Raw genomic sequence first — 22,726 nt, forward strand, 5'->3', positions numbered from 1 at the left:
ATTAATAACGAGGCTAAAACCGCCCCCTGCTTGCAAAATTACACGAAAATTAGTGATATTTTAGCTGGAAATCAAGAGATTCGACTTACGCGGAAATTCGAGATACGCGGTATTTTGCGGACGTTTTCGGTTCCCATTAACCGTGTATCTCGGAGACCGCCTGTATTTAGAAGGTTGATTTGTGTCGCTTTTGCTGGGCGACATTGTGGGAGACATCTGTCAATCCCTACATACAAATTTCATTACCCCACATCAGCCCTAACCGATTTTTATACCGCAGCCCACGGAACAATTATGTCAAGTTGAGAAATGTCATTTTGCTATGACCAACTTCACCTTGCCATATTAAAACACCTTGCTCCGGACGAATCCGGCTCCGAACGACTCCAGACAACAACGGACAATTCCGAACGACTCCGTATAATGTTGGCCGGACCTACACTCTTAAAATTTTTTGCCGAATCTCGGTTAATTTTTGCCGAGATCTGCACAACTGAGATCTCGGCAAAGATCTCGGTTAAATTTCTTTTGCCGACATCTCGGTTAATGTCATTTTGTTTTGACGTTTACGTTTAACCGAGATTTTCGGTTAGAGCAAATCGAGATTTCGGCTAAATATAAAAACATTTTATTTTTATTTTAGTGATTTTATTTGCGTATCAAATGGGTTTTTTCGATGTGATGGAAAGCGTTGGGACAGGCGCCGATTCAACCGCCGGATGGGGCACAGCGTTTGGATGTGGTACCGGTACAGGAAAATGAGCCGGACAAGGAGCGGGCACTGGTACAGGCACGGTTCTGTAAAGCGGGCAGAGTGAAACAAGTCTGAGTGAACCCTTTTTAGATTTCATGTGATCGAGTATTGATACTTACCTCGTGTAGGTGACCGGAAATGAATCCTGGAAGTCTGAACGGTCTGGCAAAGGTTGAACCAACCGGATTAGCTTCCACATCTGATCCTTGAATAGGGACTGCTCCGAGCGACGCTCTGAGGAGCACCGGTTGCGTGCGCTGATGGAGTTTCCTAGCCTCAACACCACTCCATACCTGTGCTCGATCGCACGCTACTGATTCTCGTTTTTTTCACGCTGAGTGACTAATTTTCACTTTTTTTTACATTTTTTATTTTACATCACAACATCACTCCGAAAGGTTTTCGTTTCATTAGCACGAGATTAACAGAATGGCGAATGACAGATAGAATACCGAGCCTCGGCTAAACCAAGTAGTAAAGCTGAAATCTCGGTTATTTTGACGGATTATCTCGGTGACAGCAGTGTTAACGTATGTGCTCGGCATGTTGTGTTGCCGAGTTTCGGTTCAAATATTTATTTAACTGATATTTCAGTTTTAAATGGTACTGATTTTCGGCTACTGCGTTTTTTCAACTGACATATCAGCAAGAATCGAAAGAGCCGACGGGTTTCGGCAGTTTTTTTAACCGAGGTCGTGAAATATTTTTAAGTGTGTACCTTCCGGAGTCGGCTCCGAAATTATCGAAGTCGGATCGTAGTCAACGCCGGATTTTTGCCAACTTTACCCATTACTTGTATGAATAAAGTTGGCAAAAACTTACATCAATTTTTTCATTCTTAAACTCAATCATCAGCTTTTAAAAATTATATAAAAGCGCAACATTTACCCGAGTAAACGGAGGGCTGACACGAAGGTTAATTTTTCCATCCCTCGTTGAACATGTTGGCAAGGGAGTATGGCGGCGCCTGTACTTACCCGCTCGCTCGTGCTACCCTCTTCGACACTTTGCATTATCTCCTCGTCTACACACACACACACTCACACACCCGCACTTCCATTCGTACGCTATTCAGTGAAATTCGAACCATTCCCTTGGAATAGCATTCTTTCTTTGCTGGAACAACCAGTGCCTGTGTGCGCAGCCGCGGGTGCATTGCTGAAGCTTTCACGGCGATCCGGGGCGTGTGTGTGTGTGTGTGGGTGGTTTTTTTTTTAATTCCGTGTGCCAATCGTGCGCGTCTGGCCGGGCCGCTTTCGCCGTGCGTAAATATCCAGTAAGGTGCGCCACAGCGGGCGCAAGTGCGCAAGATTACATGACAACGCGCTGTCACCTGCGTGTGCTGGAAGTTGGTGTCGGTGGGTAGGATTGTGTTATGATTGCCTACTATTATTATTTCACTGATTTCAAATTCAAACAAATTTCGCTGTGTTTGTGTTTGTGTGAGCGCGCGGGCCTGTGTCAACAGAACGCGCAAAGAGCAGGGTACATGTGATTCATGCGCTCTCGAAGGGTTTGGCGCAGCCAGTATTTGCCCCAAAGAAAGGAGCCATAAATCATCTACTTCCTCGTAGTGCGTGCTTGTTTGTGTTGAGTTTGGGGCCACACTGGATGAGGTGCATTGGTATGCAAACTAGGGACGGCATGTGTGAGTGAGCAATTGTGTCAATCGCGGAGGGGCGTTAAATTGAACGCGCAGTAGGCGGGCGAGCGGGATGGTGTCTCTGTGTGTGTTTTTTTTATGTAGAAACATACATGACTCATAAGCCTACTCGTCACTTTCGAGATCGGTGTTGGTTGGTTGGTATTTCTTTATTCGTTTTATTTATGTGGCTGGATGTTAGTGCGAAATAAATAAATCATGTGCATAGGGCAGTTCATTTTTCTTACGGCGCTTTTTTTTAAGCTAAACAAACGTGCTCAAAAAACGAAAACCAACACACTCTAAGCGCTTAAAGAAAAACATAAACAACACCCCTGCTTCAATCAGTGTTGGCGGGCTGTATCCGGGTTCCGGACACGCTCACCTGCTCCACCAATCAACACATCCACGTCAAACGCAAATTTTGTAACCAACAGTTATTGTTCTCATCACCAGCAACTTTGGCGTCTCTTTGTGTGTTTGAAAGTGTCGTAAATTGTGTTCCAGTGGAAGTGAAAAGAGCATATTCCGTGTACTGCTAACAGACGGCGAGTGTGTGTGTGTGTGGGGTGTACTCAGTCCGCACTGGACAGCACTTGCAAGGCGTGTAAAGCTAGCAGCACGCGCGGTCCAACCGGTTTCTGCGGCAACGCAACTTGCTGCGACTGCGGAAACTATGCGCACGGGGTCTGGCCTTGGTGGGTTGAGCGAACATCATCACCTTGCTTCTTGGAAGCGCACCTCTGGATGCAATTATTGTGCCGGTAGGTAAGTCCATGCAGAAGAAAATTTCGGTGGAAATTATCTATTTCGATGCGGTGAGTACCGCCTACAGTTCAAAAAGAAGCAAGAGGCGTAAAAGTGGGGAGTTTACAAAATAGTCCAAAGTAGTGATGATTCCGATCCGCTTCCGGCTATTGTTAGTCCGATTCCGACTCCGACAAAATCCGAACCAATAGTTCCGCCCGGAGTCGTGGTCGTCCTGAGTCGTCTGGAGTTGTCTGGAGTCGTCCGGAGATGTTCGGAATCGTCCGGAGTCGTCCTGAGTCGTCTGGAGTCGTCTGGAGTCGTCCGGAGTTGTTCAGAGTCGGAGTCGAACGAACGACTCCGAACACCTCCAAAAGACTCCGGAGGACTCCGGGCAACTCTGAACGACTCCGAACAACTACGGATTATGCTTGGCGGATCTACCTTCCGCAGTCGGTGTCAAAATTATCGGAGTCTGATCGGAGTCGACTCCTGACTTTTGTCAACTTTACCCATTACTACTCCGAAGCGCCTCGAGAGACGACGAGCTTTTCTTTGCTCGCTAAAAACCGCTCCCCACAACACACCTGTAGAAAAACGATGTAAAGTGTCAGTACAAACATTAGAGGGGGACCAAAAAAAAACGATAAAAACGAACACATCATTCACCATGCCTGATGGTACAGTTTTTTTACCCTCACACTCTCCCGGCTTGTCTGATATATATTCGTCGACGTTATCACGAGATAAGCGAAGACCAACGAACCGCCCAAGCAGCAGCAGCACCAGGCCAGGGGTCGATATATTACCCCGCCCCCGGAGGCACATGCGTTCCATCGATAACTTAATAATGCTGATTTTGTGGCCTCAACGAAAGTGCTGGTGGATGCCACACACGCGGGCGATAATTGGAACGACGTGATGGGCATTTCGTGTGATTGATTTCCAAGAAATTACACCGTTACCCTTTAGGCTGAAGTATAGAAGTAGAGGAAAAGAAAATGCATTTCCCATGAAGATCCATTTGAAATGAGCGCATGACTACCGGTCTCACACAACGCTATCTTTTCTCAAGTTGGTTGTGCTCAATATAAGAAAACAAATTAATCCAGTTGTTCAAAAAGCTAAATTAGAAAAGATTGTTCATGTAATTTAGAGTTATCCCAATTCAAATTGAATAATCTCTATCTCTATCTCCTAAGTCCGATACATTAAGTAGAATATAATCGATGTAAAGTTAAAATTCTTTTTTATATCGATGTAAAAGCACTCCATAACATGAACGGTTTAGGCTAGTGGTGGGTGCTCGGAATCGAACTTACCCGTGTTCGGAATTGATTCCGATTCCGGAGCTGATTCCGAAGTTGACTCCGGAGCCTATTCCAGAGTCGACTACGGAGCTGGTTCCGGAATCAGAATCGGCTCCGAAATTGGAATCGACCTGGAATTTGCTTCGTAAACGGAATCAGAATTGCCTCCAGAATTGGAATTAGCTCCGGCATGAGAATCAGTATCATTGGACCCAAACGCCTATTCTTCTGGAGATGCCGAAATCGTCTCCGATTTTGAAGCCGAACTCTGATTTCGCACCCAATTCCTAATCCAAAACCGATTCCGAATCTGGAGCCATTTCCGATTCTGGGGCCGATTTCGATTCTGGAGTCGATTTCGATTCTGGAATCAACTACGGAGCTGGTTCCGGAATCAGAATCGGCTCCAGAATCGGAATCGACCTGAGAATCGTAGTTTGCTCCGTAAACGGAATCAGAATTGACTCCAGAATTGGAATTAGCTCCGGAATGAGAATCAGTTTTTGAATTGAAATAATAAATTCAGAAGCGAAATCAATCTGGGAATCTCCATGAGAATGCATCCATTCTTCTGGAGGTGACGAAACCGACTCCGATCTCGAACTCAATTCTGATTCCGGAGCCATTTCCAATTCCGGAACCAATCCCGGAGCCGATTCTGGAATCGATACCAGAAAACTTCATTTTTCCCATCACTACTTCAGACCTCGTTAATCTTCTTATACAGTTTCATCGTTTGTACAAAAGCAACCAAACGACAGCTCGTTGTTTGTTTTATGCTCATTTTGTCTTTTGCCTACTTTCCCTGATTTGATTGCTGTATCATTCCCAGCGAAAGAAGTTAGTGCAGCTTGTACACACACATACACACACCAATCTTGATACATGATAAGAAGTTGCCACAATAAACCGTTACGCATTGGAAGAGTTTTCTGCTCTGTTTGTTTGAAAGCCGAGAACCTTGCACCGACTCAGCAGGCATCATATTCCATTAGCACGTAGATACATACACACACACACACACACACACATGCACAGCTCCATTTTATGCCCTTTTTACACATTCATTTCCTCTGACTCATCCGCAGCGTTACGGCTTATCGGGCCGACCCATGCGCCGCTGCGAAATGTGACGGATGGAAGTGTGTGTAGCGTTCTTACTCATTGCTTTTGTTTCTCTTTCTCCACGCTGTTGTAGATCATCGTGCGCTGGCTGGCATTAGCGATGAATAACTTGAGCGGAGATAAACCCCAGCAAACGCCGGTACCGCAGCCGCGGCCGCGCCAGCACGTCGAATCGAATGCGCAGCAAGAAGCGACGCAATACGTAAACGTTGCGCTAGAGCCAATTCCTGCGTCGCCACAACCGCCAGCCACGAATCACACACCGGTGCCGGCCCCTCGGCAGCGCACCAAGATAGTGCTGGTGGAGGAAGAGTCGAGCCCGAGCGGCGCCGCCGCCACGACGAGCGCTGACGACGACCACCACCACCGGCAGGATGAACGTTACCAGAATGTGGTGATCGTGCGGCCAGCCCCACCGAGTCCGGCGCAGGGCGGGGCGGGAAGCAACCGGGCGACTGTTGCTGCTCCTCCTCCTGCTGCTCCTCCTGCTGCGAGTGAGACGACGAACCTTCGGGACAGCTTCAGCGAGCTGCAGATACGCAACGAGCTGCGGGAACCGGCGGCGGCTGCCAACAAGCAGGACGAGGAGGATCGTGGCCACACGGTGGGCGGGGAGGGTGGCAAATACAAGACACTGTCGCCGGGCGATCTGTTCAAAACGATCGGCACCGCGTCCCGCATGCTGACCGAGTCGATCGGCGAGCGGGTCGCGCACAAGACGAAGAAGGTGGCCCATCGGCTGGAGGGCTGGAGCCAGGAGGCGCGCCAGAGCGCGGCCGGCAAGCTGCTGGGCAAGAGCGCCAGCCAGGCATCGGTGGGAGGCAAGCCGGAGCAGCGCGCCGCAGATGGCAAGGACGATTCGCCCCGGGAAAGCACGGCCGAAACGAGCGGCAAGGGGACGGCGCCGCGGCCACACTCACTCACCTCGCCTGACGTGATGCGCAAGATACGGTTCGACAGTCCGCTGGCGCTGAACAATGCGGAAGCCCAGCAGGCGACCTACGACACGCCGAAGAAGAGCAACAAACCGACCAATCTGTTCCGGTCGCCCGGTTCGCCGGCCACGTCCACCGCTCCGTCGTCCCGCGGAGGCAGCAGTGTGCACGTGAGCAGCAGCAGTCTCGCCTCGTCGGAGGGTGGCGAGTCCGGCCGGCCCACCGGTCGGTTCCAGCGCAACGTGCCAGCAAGCCAGAGCCTGTACAGCCACGTGGTGCCGAAGCGGGACCGAGCACCGTGCGCGAACGATCATTCGCCCGCGCCGGGCGCGCTGGCGCGCACCAGCAAGAACAAGAGCGAGTCGAACCTGTACGAATCGATCTTCTACGTCGGACCGCCGGCAGCAGCGGTGGATAGTAGCGGCGGAGGGACGAGCGATGGCATTTACGGCAAGCTGAACATCATTCCGCGCCCAGCGATTTCCAGCTCGAGCAGCAGCCTGTCGGGCGGTGGTGGTGGTGGTGGCGGCTCGCTGCAGCACGAGGAAGTGGACGGCGGGGCTGGCTCGGAGGAGGACAACACGGTGCACGAGCTGAACCAAGCCGAGTCCCGGTCGGGCGGTGTGCGCGTGCGCGACAAAGCGACGGCCAACAAACCGTCGGCGTCGGCCAAGTTGTCCCCCACCTCGGCACGCACCGGCGGCGCCCTGCGACGCATCTTTTCCCGCCGTCTGTCCGCGGGCGAGGAGCAGGCGCAGCAGCAAAACTTGCGCTCCGACTCGTGGAACTTTTACGACGTGACGGCCGCCTGCTCGTCGTCGCCTGCCGCCGACCGGCGCAACACTGACGGTGAGGAGTACGAGGCACTGGTGGACGAGGAGGAGGGGGAGGAGGAGGAGGAGGAAGCGTTGAGTGTGTCGCAGATCAGCACGCCGGAACCGTTCTACGAGAACAGCGAGCCGCCGTCCGCCGTGCCACTTGCGGAACAGCTGGCCAAGCGACGAACCCCGCACGATCTGCTGCAACCGGTACCGATCGGCGTGCTGGACGTGCAGCTCCGCCACGACTACGACGAGGTGTCGATAGCGGACATTATCGACGAGTTCGATCCGCTCGCGGGCGGCACGACGGCGGTGGTGAGCGTGGGGGCGGCACTGGAAGCGATCATCGAGCAGGACGGCTCGGAAGGGGCACCACTGGGCGGCAACCTGGCCCTGATCGAGAACCTGCTCGGCGAGGAATCGTACAGCCGGATGCCGAAGCGTGTGTCGCGGGACGGCCCCCCGCAACGGTGCCCACGCCCGCCGCAACGGTCGGACTCGCTGTTTATCTCGGGCACGGCCTCGTCGGCGGAGGCGGGAGCACCACCACCAGACCGGGCAGTGCCATCCAAACCGGCGCGCCGAAAGTCCAACCGTCCGTCCAGGCCGGCCGAACAAACCGTCAGCCAGATCATACATCAAAACCTGAACCTACCGACCGGCAGCGTGGACAATCTGGTAGAGCTGGAGGAGCGGCTGATCGAGCCGCACCTGGCCCGAACCGAGGACGAACCGCCGGTCAGTAATGGGGACGAGCAGGTCGATTTGAGCTACTCCCGCGGACCACAAACGAGCTGGTACGTGGAGAGGGAGGGCCCGGCCGGGAAGGAGGAGATAGCGATTAACACGAACCACTTCAAGAAGCGGGCGACCGTGGACCCGGTGAACGAGCATCACCCGCAAGGCGGCAGTTCCGGGCGGGATGCGGTGCAGAAAGTGAGCAAAACTCCCTTCATGGCGGGTTCGTCGTCTGCCGCCGGTACGGTGGCGCCGGCCGAGAAGGGAGACGCACTGATCGACGATGCGCGAGCGTCCTATCTTCCCACCTACTTTGAAGCGATCGGCGGCACGGACCCACTGTTCGAGCGTGGGCTTGCCGCAACACCCACCACTACCACCACCACCACCACCGCCGCAACCAAGTCACCGAGCGTCGCCACGAAGCTGCTGAATGCGCTCAAGCGCAAGCCAAGCTTCAGCAAGGGGGACTCGGCGTCCTCCGCCGCCACCGGCTCCACCGTCCTAACCACGCTCGAGATGGTGCCGAAGCCGAAGCTAACCGAGCGGCTGATCTCGCACAAGGGCCACGTGCTCAAGTTCCCCTCGGGCAAGATCGCGGACGTGCTGAACGAGCTGGCGCCCCGGTCGGTGGTGCTGCGCGAGCGCATCTTCCAGACGTACCTCGATCCGCAGCAAACGCTGCCGAAGGAGGCGATCCATCTGCGGCACATCCTCTCGGTGCAGAGCATCCTGCAGCACAAGTTCGCGGGCGAGGGCCGGCTCGACCTGCACTGCTTCGAGGTGGTGCTCGGTGTGCCGAAGGGAGCCGGGTCGGCCGGGTCGGCCGGCGGCGGTGCCGGTTCGTCCGCCCTGGCCGCGGCCTCCATGTCGACGCATCCGGATCTGCTGATCACGAGCGGCACGAGCGGCAACGTGAAGCTGACGCGCCAGTCGTACATGTTCGGCACGCACAAGCGGTCGGATCGGAACCTGTGGATGGCGAAGATACTGCAGTCGGTGACGGACGTGTTCGGCGGGGAGGGCGAGCTGCTGCGGGAGTTTTTGCGCGCCGGCTGGTGTTACGTGAAGAAGTCGGTGTCGGCTGGGTGGGCCGGCGCGTGGTTGCTGCTGGCGAAGCGGCGGCTCTATCTGTACAGCTTCAACGAGCACCGGCTGGAGGAGCTGGACCTGCGCAAGGCGCGCTGCATCGGGGTGGTGGAGAACGAGCCGGCCACGATCGGCAACTTGTACGTGGAGGGCGGGCCCAGCCTGTTCATCGACTGTCCGCCGTACACGACGCTGTACTTCGTGATGGGGTCGCCGCGCGAAACGCACATCTGGCTGAAGGTGATCCGGCAGGTGGCGCACAAGAACGGGCCGACGCTGCACAGCCAGCAGCTGACGCGGGGCGACGTGCCGGTGCTGATCGACAAGTGCATCAACTTCATCTACGCGCACGGCTCGATGTCGGAGGGCATCTACCGGAAGTCGGGCTCGCAGTCGGCGGTGGTGCGCATCCTGCAGCTGTTCAACGAGGACGCGTTCGGCGTGCAGCTGACGCGCAACGACTACAACGAGTACGATGTCGCGGGCGCGCTGAAGAAGTTCGTCCGCGAGCTGCCGGGGTCGTTCTTCGGCAGCTATGCCGCCTCGTTCGTGGCGATCGGGTCGCTGAGCGGGTCGGCCGATGGGCAGCAGCTGAAGATCGAGTCGTACCGGCAGCTGCTCGAGCGGTTGCCGCGGCTCGAGTACTGCACGCTCAAGAAGCTGCTCGGGCATCTGGCGTTCATTGCGTCGCTGGAGGCGCACAACCGGATGGGCGTGCCGAACCTGGCGATGATCTGGGGCTCGGTGCTGCTGGCGAACGCGAGCCAGAACACGGTGCAGGAGGGCCGGGGCGGCTACCATCAGCAGGACGCGGACGTGGTGGCCGATCTGATCCGGCTGTACAGCAGCCTGTTCCCGGTGGACGCCGACGAGCTGTACAAGGAGCAGCTGATGCTGTCGGTGCTGAAGAAGTACCACGCGGCGGCCGAGAACCTGTCCGACGCGGTGAAGCACTCCGGCGACCTGAAGGTGTGGATCACGATCGACTGCGACAGCCCGCCGGAGGACGAGTCGTTGCGCGTGGTCGGAAGGAATAGCGTCGGCCGGGAGGTGAGTGTATGCGGTGCCCACCTCGATTCCATCGTTTGTTAAACGCTTCCTTTTTCTCTACCGCTAGGATAAAGCACAAGTTAACGTGGACGTAACGCCGACCAAAACGGCGGCAGACATCTGCAAGGAGCTGGCAGCCAAAACCAAACATCCCTGGTACAAGCTGACACTGTACGAGGTCATCGCGAACGATGCGCTGATCCGGCCGATTCACTACAGCGAGAAGGTTCTGGAGATTGTGGTTCGGTATGTTTTGTGTGTATGTGTGTGGTTCGTTGTGAAAAAATGACGTTTTTATCGGAATTGATACCGGCCAGCTCCGAAGTTTTCTGGAATCGATTCCGGATAAAAGGTTTCCAGAATCAGTTTCCGGAAACGGCTCCGGAATCGGAATCAGCTCCGGAATTGGTTCCGGAATCGGAATCGGCTCTGGAATTGGTTCCGGAATTGGCTAAAGAACCGGAATCGGCTCCCGAACGGTTTTCGAAATCGGCTCCGGAACTGATTCCGGATTCGTCTATGAAACTGGTTGCGGAATCGGCTCCGTAAATGGTTCCAGAATCGGTTCCGGAATCGAAGTCAGCTCCGAAATCGGCTACGAAAACGGCTCCGGCAATCGATTCCGGAATCAGCTCCGGAGTCAAATCCGGAATCGACTCCTGAATCAGAATAGATTCCAGCATGGGAATCGGCTACGGAATTGATTCCGAACACGGAATCGGAATCGGGTAGGTCCGATTCCGAGCTCCCACCACCAATTTCGTTGACAGTGGGCCCAATAAGCCAATGAAAAATTAATATAATTTGATTGATGTAATCCGACAGTCCCGTCAACTTGTAAATTAGCTCATCAACCTTGAACCAACCTTCGTTGAGTCAATCAATAAGCTTCAGAAAGGGGTACAACTATAGTTGGTCACTGATATTACATTCAACAATTTGCAAACATTTTAGCCAATTCTCAAGCTAGCCCAAGACCAGTGGATAGACAATATTTTTGAGCATCGATTTTGGTGCGTTACCTTCCAACCGTTGTTTAGTAAACTTTTGCTAAGCTTACCACGCAATGGTATCATTTCTTTCTATGGGAAATGCAACGGCAGCTTAGTTTTGAGCGTTTTGAGCAGTAAGGAAAAGATGAAAGAAACTTTATTGCATTTGTGTCATATTTTTGGGGTTTAAAGGCGTTCAAGAATTTTTCTTCATCAAAACAAATATGACACACAAATCGATTTGTTTCTCAAACTAACACTTTTTTATTGCGACAAGCAATAACAAGTGATCGTACATAATTTGCTCACCAAATTGCCGTTCCATTCCCTTTCCAGCTGGACGTACTGGGACGAGTCGGATCGCAAAAACAACTACCTGACGCTGAAGCCAACGACCACGCTGAACGATGTGTACCGGACCATCCAGAAGGCGCCGGTCCTGACGCCCACGATGGAGCTGAAGTTTGCCGAGCGCAAGACCAAGTCGCTGCGCAACTACCAGCTGCAGCTAATCGGGCGCGGGCTGGTCGTGCTGAAAAAGATGGAAAAGAAGGACAAGGGCTTCGAGGAGGTGCTGAAGATCGATCTCGCCCAGATGACCGCCTACATCGGGTGCGAACCGAAGCGTGACTGCTCCAGCCTCCGATGGGCCATCACGCTGGTGGACCATGGTTTCAAGAAGAGGTACGTCAGCGGGATCAGTGATCTATGAATGGAAATTAATGGCAAACAATATTCTTTTCTTGCAGAACGCGTGATTCACCCTTCATCGGGCACGTGTTTGGCGGGTTCGATTTCGCCAGCCAAATACTGTGGTACTCCAGCATTCTTTACAGTCAGTATAAGGACGACATTCTGCCGAGCGGGGATCTGTTTTTCTAACCCCCCCCCCGTCATGATCGAGAAAATTCCTTAAGCAACTCAGCAGTAATGGCAGTGGTTTTGTTGATGCCATAAAACCTACCAATTCCACCAACCAAGCGAAGCAGAACAGCTGGTAGAGCAAATAGCATTCGTTAACGTTTTTATTTTAAAGTAATATGTTGTGTTTTAGAGGAATATTAGATTTTTATAGCGAGCGTTTTCGAAAGAGGGGAGGGGGAGTGGGAGGGGGTTAAAGTGTATGCAGTTTAACACGCCAACGAACGAAACAACTCGCGTGTTTCATGTGATCGCAGGAATGCGGAATTGAGCCATATATAATAACGTTCATTCCAAACCTTACGGGCCCATAGGGTGACTACCCGTATGTGTGTGTATGTGTGCTTCCTGGACCTAAACTTTATTGTGACATATGCTGTTGTGTAAGATTGAACGAATATAGTACGTGAATAAAAAATCGCAAATCGATTCGGAACATGAAATCGTTTCGCAAAAAAAAAGAGAGTACATCCTTTACATTTCACAAAAAATCAGCACGACAAGTTGAGCAGCAAAAATCAAAGAAAACGTTCTTGATTGTTATTTTTAATCCTCCTGAATAACAAAAAAACTAATTTAAAAAGATACACTAAAATACATTGTATGATAATCCGAACTACTGTACATCATGTGCATGGATCTCCCAGAAACTACTTAATTACTTACTTATACGGTACAAGAACGGCTTTGCAGTCTTGGTCTGTCTTAGGAGTATTCGAAACCGCTCACGGTCTCGTTTGTCCCGTTTATCTGCAATCCGAGTGTCTCTGCCGCCTGCTTGATCCCTTGGTAGGCTTCTGCTACATAGTAGTGATGGGTAAATTCAACAAAAATCCGGAATCGCTTCCGAATGACTCCGCCAAAATTGGAAGCGGTTCCGGAAGGTAGGTGCAAAACTCCGACGTCGGAGCCATCTGGAGCCGTTCGGAGCCGTTCGGAGCCGTCCGGAGCCGTCCGGAGCCGTCGGAGCCGTCGGAGCCGTCGGAGCCGTTGGAGCCGTTGGAGCCGTTGGAGTCGTCGGAGTAGTTGTAATAGTCGGAAGCATTCTGAAGCGCATTAATTTCCCGATATTATTGATAATGTTATTGTAAAAAACAGCTTACGAGTAAAAAAAGAGTCTTCTTCATTTATTGATATGAAGTTTTTTTGTGTGTTTTTTTTTCAGAAATAAAGCCAAACATAATTTTTTGCTCCGTATATATATAGGGAAAAAAATGAATCAAATTGGGAGGTCAAGGAGCAATAGAACTATGACGGGAGGTGGGTTTGATAAAATACGAAACAACGAGGCAGACGAGTGTAATTATGGCAGTTTTGCACGGTTGTTTACATCGACTAACGTGTATGGTTAAGGCCGCACTTGTTTTTTGCCGAACTTGATGGCACATGGACAAGACAAAGAATATAACTATCAATCATCCGTCCATCTTTTATGAAAATAAAGATCAATAATAGTTTGATTCATAGTTTTTCCCTGTATATACGGAGCAAACAATTGTTCTTGATTTTATTGTTAAAAAAAAAAAAATACAAAAAAACTTCAGAGCAATAAATGAAGAAGACTATTTTTTACTCGTAAGCTGTTTATTAAAATGAAATCATCGCTGATATCGGGAAATTAAAGCGCTTCAGAAGACTTCCGACTATTACAACGACTCCGACGGCTCGAACTGGCTCCGTCGGCTTCGACGGCACCGACGGCCCCAACGTCTCCAACCGGTTCCGTTGGCTCCAACGACTACGACGGCTCCGTCGGCTCCAACTACGACGACGGTTCCGACCGGCTCCAGCTGCCGACTAGCGGCTCCGACGGCTCCAACGGCTCTGACGGCTCCGGACGGCTCCGACGGCTCCAACGACTCCAACGCCTCCGACGGCTCCGGACGGCTCTGACGGCTCCGACGGCTCCAGCTGCCGACTAGCGGCTCCGGACGGCTCCGTCGGCTCCGACGGCTCCGGACGGCTCCGACGGCTCCGGGCGGAATCGACGGTTTGAATTTTTCGGAATCGGAGCCGGAGTAGCAATGCTCGGAAGCGATTCCGAGCCGTGGGTGCGATTCCGGTTACCCATCACTACTACATAGGAGAGCCGCAGACCAATGATGTCTATATCATCAGCGTATGCCAGGATCTGAGTTGACTTGTAGAAGATGGTTCCTGTAGTCTCCATCCTCGAGTCGCGGATGGCCCTCTCTAGCGGCAGGTTGAATAGGAGACATACAAGCCCATCCCCCTGGCGCAGTCCTTTGGTGGTAGCAAAAGGTGCTGAGAGTTTTCCATCCACCCTCACCTGGCAGGTGACGTTGGTCTTAGTCGTTCTAACTAGCCTTATCAGTTTGGCCGGGATTCCAAAAGAGCTCATAGCGTCATACAGTTTTACCCTGGCTGTGCTATCATGCGGCTTTCAAGTCAATGAAGAGATGGTATATGTCGTGTCTGTATTCAGCCATCCTCTCCAAGATCTGCCGCATGGTGAAGATCTGATCAGTGGTTGATTTTCCGTTTCGGAATTCTCTTTGATAGTTTCCGACTATCTCTTCGACGAGCGGGACAACGATCAGGGAGAATATTTTATAGGCGGTATTCAACACCGTAATACCCCTGTAGTTGTCCAACCTGTCTCCATTTTTGTATATGGGGTAGATGATGCCGAGATTCCAATCACAAGGCATCTATTCGCTATCCCACACCTCAGTAACAATTTAATGAGTTTCGACAACCAGAAAGTGCATCTCCAGAAATTATTTACCAGTAAATTTAAAAAAAAATACATTTGTTTTAGTTTTGATAAAACCCGTTACAGGGGACTCGGCAGAGAGCAATACTGGACCAACGATTGGATTGGTACAATGCAGTCTACATAATAATATCTATCATAAAATTATAATTTTATTTGAGTGAATATCATAAGATATACGATAATTGCATCTGTATTCGTGAAATTCCATTAATGTTCTTTCTTTCTAAAAAATGTGTTATTTGTTCAACGAAATCCATGTATTACTTATATTGGTCCAAAACTAAATAACGCTTTCAAAGTAGATGAGTACCCGTGTAATTCGGTTGTGTGAAATTATATTTTTCTTCGATTGCCAGCGACAGGGTTGGACTCGTATGTTTGTTGTACTTTTTTAAAATTTAAATGCCATAAAAATGCATCAACCCTACGGAGACGCGATATAAACGTTATGTGAACTGCCCACAAGCGGTTCCACCGACCAAATGTCAAACTAGAACCAACCGCCAATACAAAGTGTTTCCTTTCTCCATGTTTCGGATTCATTTTTAATTGTTTGAGAACAAATGCATATTGCAAAAATAACGAACATTGTTTCTTTTATTGAGTAAAAGTTCCAAAACAATTCCAATTTCCAATGCGAGCCGCCACTCTATAGCAGCTGTCAGTTTTGTTGTGGTTTTGCCTGCCTGTCAACCGCTGTCACCTCGGTTTGATGCAATCGGGCTGTCATCGTGCGGGGTGGGTGCTCGCGACCGAATCCGTAGAAGAAACTGAACGAGACGTGGCCGATACACTGCCGATAGCAGCGTCGCGCAAATCGAGCGAAAACAGTGCATTTGCAAGGGGGAGAAAAACAAACGGCCGGCCGGCAACGAACACACCAACCAGCGAGGGCGATGGGTCTGTGCAAGTGTCCCAAGCGGCAGGTGACGACGCAGTTCTGCTTCGAGCATCGGGTGAACGTGTGCGAAAACTGTATGGTGGTGAACCACACGAAGGTAAACATTGCGCGTCCGGTTGGGGGCACAGCTCCGTGCGCCGGGACCGACCCCGTACAGTTGCGCTAAACCCTCTTTTACTGTCCTGTTTCAACTTCTTCCACACAGTGCACAGTGCAGTCATACATCCAGTGGCTGAAGGATAGCGATTTCGACTCCAACTGCACCCTTTGCGGCAGTCCCCGTGAAAGCGACGACTGTGTGCGGCTCATCTGTTACCGTACGTGGTGGCACTGTGCTCACCTGTGTTGTTCGGCCAACCCCTTTTCATCGCTACTTTTGCCTTTGCAGATGTCTTTCACTGGAAGTGTCTGAATGCGAGACAGCAACTGCTGCCCGCGAACACGGCACCCGGCGGCCACACCTGCCCGATCTGCAGCGAGCCCATGTTTCCGCCCAGCAATCTGGTGTCGCCGGTCGCGGACGTGCTGCGTGTCCGGCTCGGGCAGGTGAACTGGGGCCGGAACGAGCTAGGCTTACCGTTGGTAAAGATTCGACTCTTCAAATGCCTTTTTGACCATCATCATGAGCGATTTACACTTGAACCATTTGTGCACTCTTTTTTTTTAGATTTTGGATGAGAAGCACGACAGCACTGGCTACACAAAGGTTTCCTCCAGTTCCGCCGGCGAGCTGATGGCGGGCCAGAACGGTGCCGGCACCATGACAGGCTACAGTGACGGGCTGGCAGGCGGGCGTGCAATCGGTGGCAACGGGGGCAACCTAGCGTCGAGCAAGGAACGGCCCGAAACGCCTCATTCGGTGCTAAATCTCGACCCGTACGTCAATATCGGTAAGCACACACACACACACGCGCGGTACAACGCAACCGGAGTTGATGCAAAAGCTCTTTTACACCTTCTTTACAACGTTCTCGCACACAGCAAACAGCCGCCGGACGACACTGCTCGCCCGGGAGCCACCGATCGGTGGGTCCGACCGGGACGACAACAAGTACAAGCGGCGCACGCCGAAGGAAATCTTCTCGCGCTGGTCCCGCCGGCTGTACGCACCGTCCGCCCGGCCCGTTTGGCGCAAGACTTGGTTCCTGGTCGGCACCGGGCTGCTCGGGTTCGTCTGCATCGTGTACGTGATGGCCACGATCAGCCGAGGGGACGACCAGGGCGACCGGGAGCTCGGCGGCTTCGTGCCGAACCGTAACCTGCCGCACGCGGAAGAGTGACGGCGAGCGGCGTAACTCGGCCAGCGGCCCCCTTTTGATTGAAGGGGTAACCGTCGGATTAGCAAAACGAAAGAAGAAAAAACGAAACATTCTCTGCTCCCAAATGTGATGTATGTGTGCATGCGTGTGTATGGATGTGTGCGACTGTGAGTGTGTGTGTGGGTACGCTCCGGTGAGAACCTATAAGAGGACGATATATGTTGGTGCGTGAGTGTGTGTATGTATAGAGAGACGAACGACAGCAAGTCGAGTGGGCGAGCAGGAAAGGTTGAGCTGTATCACTATATATTAATATTTTAATAGTTTTCAATTATAAAAATACATTATCTATTAATAATTTCAAATTAAAGCGCAGGTAGTTTGGGTTCTATTTTAGATAATTCAATTACGAACGAATTTCGTGTGTGTGTCCGGCCCAGTTTGATGGTTTCCTTTTGTCTCATATCATCAATTGAAGGTACGGTTGCTTATCTGTTATAAAAGCCTCTTCTTACTTTTATGTGTAATCATAGCTTTTCATTCTAACGATCTTCTGAAAACGATCATTATTACTATTAAATATTTAAAAAAACAGTTACATCTACTTAATTGTCTGATGATTATATATGGGTCCTGTAATGAAAACACTTTGTATTGATCTTATATTTGATTAAATTAGCGGCAAAAGATACCTTGTATGGAAGGTGTGAAACGTTTTTCATCAGCTGCCCTTGTCTTTTTGGCTGATCAAATTATGTAGATATTCGTTTTGTTAAGATATTTAAACATTAAATCAATTAAAATATATTCTTAAACATATGTTTGGGGAACCGTAAGTCAAAAAGCTTACGAAAACCCAAAATAACGATAACTCAAATGCTGAAAACGACCTTTCGCTACTCTTCAGCACTACTGTTCCTCAGCAGTAGTGTTGAGTTTCGTGAATTTCGTTGAGATTGACTCATATGAATCTTCAGCGATGAAAGATTCGAATCTTGAATCGAATCTCCAAGGATACATGAGTCTCTAATCCTTGGGGATTCATGAATCTCGAAAGATCCAGGGATTTATGAATCTTTACACATATATGGTTTTGAAAATATTTGGGCGATTCCATGGTACAGTGGTAAACTCGCACAACTTAACAACATGCCCATCGTGGGTGAAACCCTCGCATGGACCGTCTTCCCGTAGCAAAACAAACTATGCCGAAAAAAGCCTGCATAGGCTGCCATTACCACGTAGATTGTGACGCCAAGAAGAAGAATAATAAGAAGCTCAAGCTCTATTAATCCCTTTACATTCATAAAACCCTACAGATTCATGAATCTTTCGAGATTCATTGATCTTTGAAATACATGAATCTTTGCAAACAAGATTTAGATTCATTGAATCATTTCAAATATTCATTCAGATGTATGAATCTGAATCAGATTTACCCAACACTACTTAGCAGACCTTACCTTTCGTTTAAACAAGTTTATGTTGACGTTGGTTTAGTTAATCTGTTTGAACTTTAACAAAATTCAAAAATGTTTTTAAATATTCGTTTGGCGAATCGTAGGAAAACCAAATTTACCAAAAATATTAAATGCCCAAAACGACCTTTCACTAAGCGATTGTTCAAGAATCTGCAATCCACAAGTTGCTGATTACTTTGACAAGCATTGAAATCAGCAGTCGATGTGACATGGCCCGATCGACAATCATTCTCCAGGATGCTCGGTCCCAGGCTGCAGCTTCCTATCCTTGTAGCCACTCGATTTCCGACAGGTCTCGCTTCACCTGATCCAGCCATCAAGTTCACTGTGCTATCCTGCGCCTTATGCCGAACTGAGAATCGCTGTCGAACTACTTCTTGAAGGGGCTGGCATCCTCATAACATGCCCCAGCCATCGTATCCTTCGCCAGCCTTCGCCACCGTCAGGATGCTCGGTTTGCCATACAGCTCAGCAAGCTCGTGGTTCATCCTTTTCCTCCACGCTCCATACTCCAACACACCCCCAAAGATGGTCCGGAGAATGCGTCGCTCAAACACTCCCAGAGCTTTTTCTTCCTCCACTCGAATGGTCCAAGACTCATGTAGGACCATAGAGGACTACCTGGCGAATCAATGTACCATATATCTCACATTTCGTGCGGTCTCGAAGTCCTCTGGATCTCAGCAGTCAGTGAAGCCCGTATTTCCGGATTTCACTGTTTTATGTCGTTGTCGGAAGTAACGGCCGTCCCGAGATAGCAGAACTCCTTTACTACCTCGAGCTTGTCGCGGTTAACTAATACACTGCTTCCCAGATGGTCTGAGTCTCCGGCAAACAGGTACTTCGTCTTCGTCACATTGATTCTCAAACCATTTCTTGCTACTTCGCGTAGAGGATCGTGCCACGGATGTCGTTGTCTAATCCCGCGCGTCGAATAACACCTACCAGGGTGATGTTGAAGAGCAGACAGGAGAGTCCGTCACCTTTTTTTTATGACGAACTTGCCGAACTTTATGAAATCAACTTGCCGAAACCACCCGGCTTTAGCACACTTTACTGATATCTCAGTATAAAGTTCACTATTGCCAACAATGAGCTTAACCAATTACCGAAAATTAAGTTGATTTTACTTTTAAACGGCTTTCGGCATCATTATGTATACCACGGTTGTGCGTTATCGTAACGTAACCGCGATTAATAGGTTTAAAAACGTAAGCAGTCATTCTTATTTTTAGTCATGACTTTTGATTTTACAAAATTCCAACATCATAACCAAGCCCTCAGTTGTGCGGATCTCGGTTGTTTTAATTTGGCCAAAACTTGACCACATCAATAAATAAATAAATAAATAATACGTAGAGCGCTAATTGGTCGAGGATATTGAAGGCAAAGTAATTAAAGTTATTTGTTATTTTTTATGTTAAGGGAATATAAGTTATAAATGAAAAATAACAATTAGTAGTTGGAATTATTGCAAAATAGTACAATTTGGACCAGGCCATTTCACGAAAGCGTGCTCTTTAGAATGTTTTACTGTACCGTTAGACATTACGACACTCGATGAGTAACAAACATTCGCGTTGCAGTTTGAAGCTAGTGCGTTAATGCTATTTTTCATTCTTGAAAAAAGCGACTGAAGCATGCAATGCAGGGCCCTCTTATTACAGCCCAACGTAAGTAAATGTGCCCAGACGAGCTGTACTTGGAGCAATTATTTACACTTTTGCCATGCTCAATTTAGAGCAAACGAAACCGTGTTGTTAATCTAAAGCGGAGGCCCAGAAAGAAGCCCAGAAAGAAGTGTCCAGAATCATCCAGCCGCAAACGGCTGAAACGACGTGCTGTGGTTCCAAACGAATGCATCGATGCACATGTGCATCCGTACAAAACGCGAGAAAAGCGACTCGTGGGCGACATAATTCAAGTCGTAGAACCTAAGAGACTTCCTGTGTGACGACCGCATGGCAGTCGAGCTCCAGTTGTGAGTCAGCGCCAGTGGATTAAAGATGTTCTTCGGCGGTGCGTTGACAGCGATAGCGGTGGTAGGGTTTGGTGCTTTGTTGGCCACTGGCGATGACATCGGCTCCGACACGGATTTCATGATATCGGCCGACGGTATCCTGAACGAGCAGCTGATGCCCATCACCTACCTAATGCTGGACGGTGGTGGGTGTGATTCGAGGTCGCGGGAAAGCTGTGCGCTGGGTAGGGAGGCCGAAGGTCGCACCGAACCGTCGGACGAACTGCCGCTGAAGGAGCTCGGTAGTGATGCCAGCTACAGCAGTGCACTTTCCACGCTCGAATTCCATCGGTAGGTGTTGATTGCACAGTTTGCACATGTTTGGTAAAGTTTGCACTGCACCAATATTCTTCTTAATCCGCCTATTCTCCTTGACCCGGTTCCAGCACCATGATCAATCTGTACCGCTGCAAGGGTTTCCTGGCCAAGCGCATCATCAACGTGGTCCCGGCGCAATCGCAACTGTTCAAGCGCATGAGCGCGGCCCAGATGCCCAACAGCTCCGCGCTGGTAATGAGCCAAGACCCGACCGACGGTATGCTGTACGATCCCGGCTCGTCCGGCTACAAAGAGTGGCTTACCAAGTACGGCCCCTTCACATACAATCCGCCCAATCAGCGAGCTTGATTGAATGCCGCTTCTCTCTATCGCCCGCAGAACATCCACGCTGGACGACATCTACGAAAACTTCCTCTCGATGCGGAAGGCTAACGATACGGTTAGCCGCAACCTGCACCAGGCGGCCTCCACCACCATCAACCGGGTGTCGGAGTCCGCGAGCCAGCCAGCCTCGAACTCGCGCCTCAGCCAGGAGGAGTACTTTGACGAGGGCATCATTACCGGGTACGCCATGCAGCCGGATCAGGTTGGCGGAGTAGCGCCCGGCGGCTTAGGAAACTACGAACGTTACGGTCAGCAGCAGCAGCAGCAGCAGCACAATCACCACCAGCACCAGTACGGTTCGCAGGATCTACAGCTCCGACACTCCAAGTACCAGCGGGGACTGCTGCAGGGCGAGGCGGACGGCGGGGGCGGGTACGAAGCGTCCCGGGGGGATTACGGCTACCATCACCATCACCACGCGCCGATCGTCGAGTACGAGGAGAAAACGCTCGACAAGAGCAGCAGCCTGCTCGGGCTGAAGGACCTGTTCGACATTGCGCTGACCACGCTCGCCTACCTGTCGTTCGGCATGTTCATACTGCAGGTCATCATGTGCATCACGATGACGAAGAGCGACTCCAGCATGATGATACTGCCGACCACGCCCGAGGTCGAGGTGGAGGAGGACGAGGGCCGTCGCTTTGCGCGCTCGCTCACCGTGGACGGGTCGGTGCGGACCCGCGAGCTGAACCAGCTGGCCCGGTATGTGCTGGATTCGATCGATGCGATTGGGAGCGGCGGGCCGGAGCCGGACCGCTGTCTGCAGGCGTGCCTGTGCAGGGCGAACCGGTTTTCCCGCACCCTCACCAGCATCCCGGGGTATTGGGTGAGCGTTTGGAGGTAAGTAGCGGATTTGGGTTTTGGGTGCGACATGACACTGTTACCTGCTTGCCATGTTTTTATTTGGTTTTTTGCAGCTTTGGCGTATCCTGGCTGGCTCGGTACAAGCATCCTTCACGCAACAACCCATCGTTCGCGCTGAAGTGCATGAGTGCGGCGTTGATAGGGCTTGGCAATGGGAAGTGTGCGGAACTGTACCCATGTGGTGGTGGGAAAAAATCCAAACCATCCTAGGGAGGAAGCGTGGCTCAGTCAAGATTGTACCAGAAAAGCAATCTATAGTTTTTTTTTTTTTGTATTGCATAAATAATTTATATTATACCACCGGCACGTAAAAATAATATTAAGTGTGGCAGATACGGTTGTAAAACAGTGACAAAGTCCGAATAAAAAAAAGCAAAACTGTTTATTATTTCACATGCAGGCATTTTCCCATCAAACAAACTAGTGTTGGGTAAATCTGATTCAGATTCATGAATTTGAATGAATCTTTGAAATGATTCAATGATTCTGAATCTAGATTTCAAAAATTCATGAATCTCTTAAGATTTGTGGCTATCCAAAGATTTATGAATTTCAAAAGACTCATAAATCTCGAAAGATTCACGAATCTGTAGGGATTTATGAATATCAAGAGATTCATACATCTCCCAAGATTGATAGAGCTTGAGCTTTTCATTATTCTTCTTCTTGGAGTA

The 22,726-nt window shown here is 50.4% G+C and overlaps 3 protein-coding genes across 8 annotated transcripts; all 3 read left to right on the forward strand.

The window, feature by feature from the left end:
• Positions 1–1,788: 1,788 nt before the first annotated feature.
• Positions 1,789–12,560, forward strand: LOC120905895. Of its 6 annotated transcripts, none has more exons than XM_040317201.1 (6): positions 1,789–2,116; positions 2,853–3,164; positions 5,652–10,211; positions 10,279–10,457; positions 11,540–11,887; positions 11,953–12,560. In XM_040317201.1, exons 3-6 carry the CDS (start codon positions 5,679–5,681, stop codon positions 12,083–12,085), a joined length of 5,193 nt encoding a protein of 1,730 aa, XP_040173135.1. In that variant the 5' UTR covers positions 1,789–2,116; positions 2,853–3,164; positions 5,652–5,678; the 3' UTR covers positions 12,086–12,560. The 6 variants fall into 6 exon arrangements, with proteins under 6 accessions (XP_040173135.1, XP_040173137.1, XP_040173134.1 ...); XM_040317203.1 differs by having other exon boundaries at positions 1,789–2,112; positions 2,834–3,164; XM_040317200.1 differs by having other exon boundaries at positions 1,789–2,112.
• A 3,010-nt stretch (positions 12,561–15,570) lies between these two features.
• On the forward strand, positions 15,571–17,394 carry LOC120906611 (zinc finger protein-like 1 homolog). Its single transcript, XM_040318408.1, has 5 exons — positions 15,571–15,862; positions 15,971–16,082; positions 16,154–16,347; positions 16,433–16,655; positions 16,747–17,394. The coding sequence occupies exons 1-5, from the start codon at positions 15,761–15,763 to the stop codon at positions 17,043–17,045; spliced, it is 930 nt and encodes a 309-aa protein (XP_040174342.1). The 5' UTR covers positions 15,571–15,760; the 3' UTR covers positions 17,046–17,394.
• A 457-nt stretch (positions 17,395–17,851) lies between these two features.
• Positions 17,852–22,445, forward strand: LOC120906610. The gene is made up of 4 exons (XM_040318407.1): positions 17,852–20,816; positions 20,912–21,109; positions 21,183–22,028; positions 22,106–22,445. The coding sequence occupies exons 1-4, from the start codon at positions 20,512–20,514 to the stop codon at positions 22,260–22,262; spliced, it is 1,506 nt and encodes a 501-aa protein (XP_040174341.1). The 5' UTR covers positions 17,852–20,511; the 3' UTR covers positions 22,263–22,445.
• The last annotated feature ends 281 nt before the right edge of the window (positions 22,446–22,726 follow it).

The sequence above is a fragment of the Anopheles arabiensis genome, chromosome X (genome assembly GCF_016920715.1).
Source record: "Anopheles arabiensis isolate DONGOLA chromosome X, AaraD3, whole genome shotgun sequence".
NCBI lineage: Eukaryota > Metazoa > Arthropoda > Insecta > Diptera > Culicidae > Anopheles > Anopheles arabiensis.